This window comes from Lissotriton helveticus, chromosome 4_1 (assembly GCF_964261635.1).
Source record: "Lissotriton helveticus chromosome 4_1, aLisHel1.1, whole genome shotgun sequence".
Taxonomy (NCBI): domain Eukaryota; kingdom Metazoa; phylum Chordata; class Amphibia; order Caudata; family Salamandridae; genus Lissotriton; species Lissotriton helveticus.
The window spans coordinates 1,216,440,067-1,216,450,261 of record NC_136063.1 but is presented as its reverse complement, the minus strand read 5'-3'; the positions used below and the strand labels follow the sequence as shown (position 1 = coordinate 1,216,450,261).

At 48.5% G+C, this 10,195-nt stretch overlaps 1 protein-coding gene across 1 annotated transcript in view; it reads right to left on the bottom strand.

Moving 5' to 3' along the window:
• Positions 1–224: 224 nt before the first annotated feature.
• Positions 225–10,195, bottom strand: part of LOC144829050 (uncharacterized) — a 491,023-nt gene continuing 481,052 nt past the window's right edge. Inside the window, exon 22 of the mRNA XM_078687792.1 lies at positions 225–626. Coding sequence (XP_078543918.1) covers positions 571–626 — 56 coding nt within the window. The 3' untranslated portion in view covers positions 225–570. The remainder of the gene's footprint in view (positions 627–10,195) is intronic.

The window sequence follows — 10,195 nt, the reverse complement described above, 5'->3', positions numbered from 1 at the left end:
CTACCATGGCCACACTGGGGCATTACAGGACCCAGAGTTTACATCTGTGAAGCAAACAAACACTCTCCTGATGGTTTGTGAAGGATACCTACTGACGCTATCATAAAGTGATCAATTATTGCAACCTCAGAAAAATCACAACCATGTAATGTAATACGTGAGTTTACCAGAATGCCTGAAATCACATGTGGTGGGCTGCCATCAATAAAAAGAACTACAAAACATTTTAAGGGTATAAAATGCAAGTTATTCAGGTGACCTTTATTAACTCAACAACGGGCAGAACTTGATTGATGTACAAACTGCTTAATGGGGTAGAAGGTGCCTAAATCATTTACAACAGTAACAGTGATGACTTTCACCACAAAAAAACAAGCTGACTAGTTTAGTCCAATCTATCTGGCAAGTAAAATATACATACAGACTTAGAACATAAAATGCCTTCTTATAACGTAGTACTAACGTGGCTCTAAAATATTTATGTATCAGGCAAACATGAACACATTAGCAGTAAAGCTGAAGGGAGAGTTTCCTTGGATTGTGTTGCATCCACACTTGTAAAAGGTACTCTTATTTAACGATTCCCATCTCAACGAGATTGTTCACCAGTGTTGAAACGTTCACTCCTGCAAGGGAAAAGAAAGATTAGAGATTTCCTGGTAACATAACTCCACTGTACTCACGACTGCCGCCTTAAAATTATATTATACTTAAATTTGACAAATATGCAAATCTAAATAAAAAAATACAGAAAATTCACACGCTTACAGATCAGAGGATAATACTTGAAAACAAGAGACACTTCACACATGTGGAACAGTTTTCCGACAGACGTCCAGCCATGTCCCCAACAAGGATTCTCACAACTTGATTCAAGGGAAACGCCTAATGCCCATTGATTTGATTTACTGCCAAGGTTAATCACAAATAAGCACTGCAAACATCAATAAGTGTGGCTTATAACTGAAAGTGTGTTAAGGCTTCCATCTATGCAGTCATTCATCGGTCTACAGCACTCAGCAACTCATCCAAGCAATTGTGGATCTCTTCATCCACTCGGATTCATTCTTTCATTTGCAGTGACCTCACACAATACCACATCTAAACTAGTCATTCAATGAAGAGGAACTTCCAATTATCAGCCAGACCGATTGGTTATGCAGCTAGATTGTTAGGAGTAGAGTTCTTACAGCAGGGTGTTACTGCTAATCTCTACAGAGCGTGAGAATGTCGTCAGTAGTGTGTGACATCAGGTCTGCAATTGAGAGCTTCTGATAATATTTAGTAACTGCTACGCTCATATGTATGGGAGTGTTGTCAGAACTACAAGATTGCTAATAAGGGGGGCATAAGAATGCCTCCCATAGTACAGGGCTGGTATTCTGCAGGGTGAGTGTGTGCTTCTGACAGAATACCACTGCTAGCCTATGGGGGATGCGAGTATTGTTGGTATTTAGGATGTTTTGCTTTCCACCTTAAGTGCTTTAAACAGTTCATCCTGCTTGTTGCTCGTATAACACTTGTATTTACAAATAAATCATTTTGCTCCCACAGAAGATCATGCATTTTTCATAATTTGTGGTTTCAATGTAAGGGGAGAGTGACATCACAAATGTTAATGGAACATGGTCTTCAGAAGACAGCTATTTTAAAACACAATTGGTCTCCACAGTGGTTTATTGGTATCCTTATGGATTTTGGCCATGACACCCAAAACAATCAAAATCACTAAGTACAGTAGCTCCCCTGGACGTGGAGGCACCCAGATTGCCCCTTTGCTGAGTTGCTATATAACTTAGACAGTTTTGCTGCGTGAATCTTTCTGGAGTCACTATGCTGTGCATTATTCCGCGGTCTAGTGGTTGGGTCCGGAATCGTAGTTTTTTTTCTGGTGTCTGTCCTGTGACGTCTGCATGCTACCTGCGGAAGCTCCCACCTTTGGGCGCCATCTTCACATTCCTTTTTTCGTCGTTAAGTCTGGATCGTCACCGTGAGGTTCCAGAGTTTTTGGAGAAAAGAAGAGGAAAAAGACACGAATACCACGAAAAAGATTTGGAGAATACATCACCAGGCAAGACCACTGAACCGGGACGACGAAGAGGAAGGAGAACATCGAAAACTTCGATGTCCAAAGGAGAATGCGCACACAGGGGGCCCACTGAGCGCAGGAATGGACAAAACACCTTTCAAATAATGCCGCAATTGCAATCACAAGTACGCGCAGAAGGACCAGAATCCGGTTTGCAACCTCTGCCTGCCGGTCGACCACGAGAGCAAGGATTGCAACGCCTGCTCCGTTTTTACCCCGTAGACGCTCAGGGTAAGAGAGACAGAGGAGAGCCAACTACAACATGCAAGGCCAAGGTCAACCTCCGTCGCTCCGGGACTTGGGCCTCTCCAGTGGGGAACGAATAGTTTCTTACCGGCCGGTGTAGTTTTGCAGCTTGAAGATCTTTCTGGATTCACTATGCAGTGCATTATTCCGCGGTCTAGTGGTTGGGTCCGGATTCGTAGTCTTTTTTTTTTGTAGCCCAGGTGGGCGTCGACGTCCCACCTTTTGGTGTACTTTCTGTGACGTCGGCACGCTTCCCGCAGAATCTCCCACCCCTGGGCGCCATCTTCGGAATCTTTTTTCTTGTTTTTGTGTTCCGTTTGTGAATCCTTTGGCAATGTTTTCTAGTTTTTCCTCCAAGTAAATGATTTTTCCACTTTGTCTTTTAAGGTGTCCGTTTGTATATTGTCCTCTTTATTTCCACCTCCTTCTCCTGCCTCATCTTTCTGGCGGAGGTGGGTGGGTTCGCTAGTGAATCCAGAAAGATCTTCAAGCTGCAAAACTACACCGACAGGTAAAAAACTATTCATTTTGCAGCGTGAATCTTTCTGGATTCACTATGCTGTGCATAGACTTTGTAGCGGTTTGTTATGTTTGTGGCGGCTGGGTGGAAGATGAGAGTTGGTTGTTGAATATATGTTGAAGCACCTTCTGTCCTACTTGTGCTTCCTTGTTCATTTGTATATCCACACTGTCGTGCTTAGTGAACGTGCACTGAAGCCCATGTTGCCGCCAGGCATATGTCCTGAATGGGTTTGTTAGCCAGGAAGACTATTGTTGCTCCCTTCTTCCTGGTAGAGTGGGCTCGTGCCCCCTCTGCTAGTTCTTGGCCTGCCTGTTTGTGGTAGAATTGTATAGTTTGTGCGATCCATCGTGCGATGGCTCCCTTTGTTACTGGTCTACCCAGGAAACTGCTTGCGAAGGACACAAAGAATCGCTTTGTTTTCCTGTGCTCCTTAGTTCATTCCATGTAATGCATTACTGCTCTTCTAGCGTCCAGAGTGTGCAGTGCCCTCTACGCTTGTGGATGGTTTCTAAAAGAAGCTTGGTATTTGTACTGTCTGGTTCATGTGGAACCTGGACACCGCCTTGGGCAGGAAGTGTGGGTCCGTTCTCATTACCACCCTGTCATTGTGTATTTGGATGTAGGGTTCTTGTAGTGATAGGGCTTGCAGCTCGCTTACCCTGTCTCTCCTCTTGTGTAGGCCACTATCGCTGCTAGGTGTACCCTCAGCGAGGATGAACTCAGTTTTGTTTTCATCAGGTGTGTGAGATACCTTCGCACCGTTGATTCCTTTGTCATCCTTTTGTGCAGTTTTTTCCTACTGCACCATTTTGTGTACCTGTTCCATTTTGCCGAAAGCACTTTAGTGTTGTAGGTCTCCTTGCCTCCCGTAGCACCCGCAGGATGCTCTCTGGTAGCCTTAGGTGTGCGAACTCTATGTCCTCAGGAGCCATGCAGCTAGGCTGTGGCTCTGGTTGCAGTACTTCTCCGTTCTGCATGGAGAGTAGGTCTTTTCTTTTTCCGAATTTGTGGGGTGGCCCCTGTGCCATTTCCATTATTTGTGAGTACCAGGTCTGCCTTGCCCACTGTGATGCCACCAATATCAGTGTCATGTTGCTGGTTCTGCACTTGTTGAGTACCCTGGATATCAGTGGTATCGGAGGGAAAAGCGTAAGCAAATGTTTTCGACCAGCTTATCCATAGGGCATTCCCCAGGGATCTTTCCCCTGGTTGTGAAGTTTCGGCATTTTGCACTCTGGTGTGTTGCAAATAGGTCTATCGTCTATGTTCCCCACCTTCTGAATAGTCTTTACGTTTCCTGTGTATTGAGCTCCCACTCGTGGGATGCAGATGTCTGTCTGCTGAGCCGGTCCGCTTCCACGTTGTCCTTCCCTGGTAGGTGTATGGCTAGCTGGTCTATTTTGAGTGGGATGGCCCATCTCCATATCTCCTATGCTATGTTTGATTGCGGGGCTGATTGTGTTCCTCCCTGCTTGATGTAGAACATCGTTGTTGTGTTGTCTGTTTGGATCAACACTCTCTGGTTGTACAGTTTTTTCTGGAAGGCCTTCAGGGCGAGGAACACTGTCTTTAGTTCCAAGTAGTTGATGTGTTTGACTGCATCCGCTGGAGTCCACAGACCCCTCACCCTGAGCTTGTTCATGTGTGCTCCCCATCCCATCTGGGACGGGGTTGGTGGTGTTAAACGCTTCCCTTCTGTTATGTTCTCCTTGTTCCACCACGATATCTCCTCCTGCACTGCGTGCGTTACAACCACTAGATCCTCCCAACTTCCTGTAGCTTGTGACCATTGTTGTTGCAGCCATTCCTGGAATGGTCTCATGTGGAGCCGTACATTTGGGACCAGATGTATGCAGGACGCCATCATGCCCATGATCTTGCTCGCTGTCCTCATTGTCCGAGCTCGCCCCTTCTGGGAGAGGCACGTCTCCTTCAGCAGGGCCAGTGTTCTCTTATCGCTGCGGAACACCTTGCTCTGTATGGTGTTGATCTGTGCTCCCAGGAAGATCTTCACTTGCTTTGGTTCCATTGAGGATTTCCCCCAGTGAATGGAGAATCCCAGGTCTATCAGTGTACTTGTCAGGCGCTGTGCGTGTTCTTTGCACGTCCTGTGTGAACTTGCCTTTATTAGCCAGTCGTCGAGGTAAGGGTATACATGGATCCCTTACCTCCGTAGGTGCGCTGCCACTGCTGCGAGGCACTTGGTGAAGACCCTTGGTGCGGATTTTAGTCCGAAGGCTAAGGCTGTGAACTGATAGTGTTCTTTGTTGATGGTAAATCTTAGTAGATGTTTGTGCTGTCCATTGGTATGTGCAGGTAGGCATCTTTGAGGTCTATGGTGGCCATGAAGTCTCCGCCCCTTATCTGAGGAAGGACCTCTAGTAGGGACGTTATCTTGAACTTTTGTATTTTTATGTACTTGTTTAGGAACCTCTGATCCAGGATGGGTCTCAGTTTTTCATCCACCTTTGGTACCAGGAAGTAGGTTGCGTACACTCCCTTGTTCCTTTCTCTGTATGGTACTGGTACGATGGACTCCTTTTGGAGGAGTTCCTTCGCTTCCTTTTGAAGTAGCTCTAGCTCTTTTCCTGACTGGGCCTTCCTTTTTGGTTTCTTGTTTGGCGGTGTCTTTTTCAGTTCTATGCAGTATCCGAACTGCATGATGTGGAGTATCCATTTGTCTGTGGTGATCTTCTTCCACTCCTGGAAGAAATGACAGCCTGCCTCCTCCTGGTGTTCCATGTTCGTTGATGTTTTATCCGTCTAACCCTCTGTTGGTCTTGTTGTGCTCCACCCTTGGAGGTGTTGCGTGGGTGGGCACGTATTGCGTGACGGAGTCACTTTGAGGTGGGTTGTTGGCCCCCTCTTCTAGTTTGTCCACGTCCATTCGCCCTTCCGCGAAAGGACTGGCCCCTTGGCTGGTACTGCCAGGTTTGTCTTTGCTGTCCCTGTTGTGTTTGGCTGTCGCCCTGGTGGGACTGCTGGAATGTCTGGTGTGACGTTCCTGGCTGGTTTCCCCCTCTTCCGTTCGGTCTCCGTGTCGGGGTACCCCTTCTCATCCCCCTGAATTGTAAGGCCCCCCCATGGACCTTGCAGTTTCGTTTTCTTTCTTGAGCTGGGTGAGCTTTTCATCCACTGACGCCTCAAACAGTGTCTCCCCATTGAATGAGGTGCTTAGAATGTTGTGCTGTCACTCTGGCTTGAAGCCTGAAATCCAGAGCCAGGCCTGCCTTCTCCGTGATTCCCAACATCATCAGTCTGCTCGACGTATCAGCCCCATCAAAGGCTGTTTTGAGGCATGAATTTGACACATTCTTCCCCTCCTCCACAAGGTGTGAGGCGCTTTGTTGGTACTCGTCTGGGAGGTGCTTGATAAGCTGTCCGATCTCGTCCAGAATTTGGTACTGGTGCCTGTTCAGCAGGGCGTTTGAGTTTGCCATGCGCCAGAGCATCACTGCATTTCTTTTTATCTTTCTCCCAGTTAGGTCCATCCGCCTGCTTTCTGTGTCTGGTGGTGGGCCTGATGCTGGCACATTTGCCCTTTTCCTGGCGGTCGCCGCAATAAAGGAGTCTGCTGTGACTAATCCCCAGATGTAGGGAGGATCCTTAGAGGAGTGTTTATTTCTTCTCCGTCCTAGGCGTGACGGACCTGCATGTTGCCGGTTCCTTGAACGCCTCTTTCCCTTGGGCCATGACACTCTCAAGGATGTGGAGCAGGGTCTCCCAAGAGGAAGTCTGCCTTTGGTTTTTCCTCATCTAGCTTGACTCCAAAGGCCATTGCCGCGCTCTTGAGGACCAAATTATAGACCCCAATGTAATCTGGCGGCGAAGGCCTCGAAGGGTACGTGTCCACGGGCATTTCTGGGCTTTCGGTGTCGAGGTCCTGTGTCCCCGAGGATGCCGAGTCGAGGGTCTTCCGCTGATCATCGTTGCCCTCCTCCTTGTAGTAGAGGACTTGCTCTACATGGTACTGGGTCTCGGGAGTTTTCGGCAGCCCTTTGGCGTGGAAGTCCTCCTCTTCTATTTCAACGATCACCGTCTTTGGCTTAGACGGAATCGCGAACCTCTTCATCTTTGTCGAACTTCTTTCTTTGCAGGATGTTATCCATTTTGGCCTAGAGCCGTCTCTTTCTCTCCAGTTCGGCGTCGAACGGTTCAGCCGATCTCTTCAACGTACTCTGTCAAAATGACCTTCGGGTCCTTTGTCGACGCCGAAGCGACCTTTGGGTCCTTCTCCTTTGATCGTTCCTTTTCGGGAACGTGCTTCGACGACCTTGGCTTTTCGCCGGTCTTCGCCGCCTGGGAGTCCTTTTCGAAGGATCCGCTGGGCTGCTTGTCCTTGGATGCAGCTGCGGCCATCGAGATTTTCGGCACCAGTGCTCCCTTCAAAGGACTTACTCTGTTTTTCGAGAGTGACTCAGACCTTCGAGGATCTGTCCGGGGTTTAGGGGTCGACTACTCTCCTACCTCTTTCGAAGTCTTATCGGTCTCTACAGACGTGTAGTCGTCGTCTTCTCCAGCGATGTTGTCCTCCTCGTCGCTCGAGTCTCCCAGGTCCCAAAGCGACAGCGGTTGTCCCTTGCCTTGCATGTTGTAGTTAGATCTTCTCTGTCTCTCTCTAACCAGGAGAGTCTTCGGTGTGAAGGCGGAGCAGGCGTTGCAGTCCTTGCTCTCGTGGTCGACTGGTAGGCAGAGGTTACAAACCGGGTGCTGGTCCTTCTGCGCGTATTTGTGGTGTCTGTTACGGCAGAATTTAAAAGGTGTCTTGTCCATTTCTTGAGCTCAGGGGCCCTGTGCGCGCATTCTCCATTGGACGTCGAAGTTCTCCAAGTTCTCCTTCGTCGTCCCGGCTTGATGGTGTTGTTCATCGTCTTCTCCAATTTTTTCCATGCAAAATTCGACTTTCCTGCATCTTCTTTCCTCCAAAACTCAGGAGCCTCTCGGCGACGATCCAGACCCAACGGCGGATAAAAGAATCTGAAGATGGCACCCAAAGGTGGGAGCTTCCGCGGGAAGCGTGCCGACGTCACAGGAAGTACGCCAAAAGGTGGGACGTCAACGCCCACCTGGGCTACAAAAAACAAAAAAAAAACAAAAAAAAAAACTACGATTCCGGACCCAACCACTAGACCGCGGAATAATGCACAGCCTAGTCAATCCAGAAAGATTCACGCTGCAAAAGAGGACAACATTGCCAAGGGATCAGATGACTACACGGCCGTAGAGACCGATGCGAAAACAACAAAGGAGGTAAAAGACATTGACCCCTAAGACGCCGACAGACTCTCGAAAATCAGAGTCAGACTCTCGAAAAAAAGAGTCGAAGTCCTCGAAAGGAGCACTGGCGCCGAAACAATTGACGGACGCAGCTGCGTCCAGGGACAAACAGCCCAGGTGATCCTTCGAAAGGGACTCCCAGTGGGCGAAATCCCAAGACAAGCCTAGGTCGTCTTATCACGTCCCTGAAAAGGCACGCACACCGCCGAAGGAAAAAGACCCGAAGGCAACTTCAACGTCAACATCGAAGAGATCTTCCAAAACCCTCGACGCCGAACAGGCCGCCGAGAGGAAGAGAGGAGAAATGGACAACATCCTACAAAGGGAAAGGGAGTTCGACGAACAGATGAAAAGGTTCACCATCCCGTCGAAGCAGACTACCATCGTCGAGGATGAAGAGGAGTTTGACGCCGAAGATCCGCCGAAAACTCAGGAGCCCCAAGAACACCAAGAGGAAGAGGGCCTATACTATTACGAGGGAGAAGGCAAGGAAGACCGGCAAACAAGTTTGGGCTCGGCATCCTCTGTGGCGCAGGACCTCTACACCGAAAGCCCAGATGAGGCCGTAGATATGTATCCTTCGAGGCCTTCGCTGCCAGATGACCTTGGCATCTACAATATGGTCATCAGGAAACGCGGCGACAGCATATGGGGTGAAACTGGAGGAAGAAAAACCAAAAGCCTGCTTCCTCTTAGAGACACTGCTTCCAACACAAACTAGGAGTCAATTCCTCCCCATGCTCCCATGTGTCCTGGACCAGGGAAGGGAAGCATTCAAGGAGCCATCAAACTGCAGGTCTGTCACACCTAGGACAGATAAGAAGTACAAACACTCCTCTAAGGATCCACCATACATACAGGGATCAGTCACGGCTGACACCATCATTGCAGCAACAGCCAGAAAGAGGGCCAATGTTCCCACAAACTCAGGCCCACCACCAGACAGGGAGAGTAAGAGGATAGACCTCACTGGAAGGAAAATAGAGAGGAATGCAGCAGTCCACTGGCCCATTGCCAACTTTAATGCCCTACTCAACAGGCATACATGCCAGCATTGGGTCGGACAGCTACTCAAACACCTCCCTGAGCAATACCAACAGAGAGCAACACACCTGGTGGAGGAAGGCAAGAATATAGCAAACTTATGCCTAAAATCAGCCCTGGATGCGGCAGACACATACAACAGACTCCTGATTGGGGTCACAGAAAGAAGACATGCCTGGCTGAGAATCTCCGGTTTCAAGCCGGAGGTCCAGAACAACATTCTGAACACTCCCTTCAATGGAGAAACCCTGTTCTAAGCGCCAGTGGATGAGAAACTGACAACTCAAAAAGGAAAATGAGAAGGGGCACCCCGACACGGAGACCAAACAAAAGGGGAGGAAACAAGCCAGGAACATCACATCAGACATTCCAGCAGAACTACCAGGGCAACAACCAAGCGCAGCAGGGCCAGCAGCAGCAAAACCAGCCCAGGGGCCAGTCCTTTCGCGGGAGAGTGAATGGACGAGGGGGGGCCAGCAACTCACCTCAAAGTGACTCCGCTCCACCAAACATGCCCACCCACAGAACATTTGGGTGGGGGGGGAGGGGCACAACAAAGTAAGCAAAAAAGCTTTACACAAACTAAAATCAGGGATCAACGAACTTCCAACACCAGTAGGAGGCAGACAAACACTTCTTCCAGGAGTGGAAGAAAATAACAGACAAACAGATATTGAAAATCATACAGTTTGGATATTGCAAAGAACTGGAAAAGAAACCTCCAAAAAGAAAGGCGCGCTCAGCAAAACAACTTGCGCTACTCCTAGAGGAAGCACAAGAACTTCTCCGCCATAGAAACAGTACCATTCAAAGAAAAACAAGGGAGTGTACTCCAACTACTTCCTCGTGCCAAAAGTGGACCAAACATTAAGACCCATCCTGGATCTACGATTCCTAAACCAATACATAAAAACTCAAAAAATTAAAATGACATCCCTACAAGAAGTCATCCCTCAGATAAGGGACAGAGATTTTATGTCCAACAGACCTCAAAGACGCCTACCTACACATTCCCA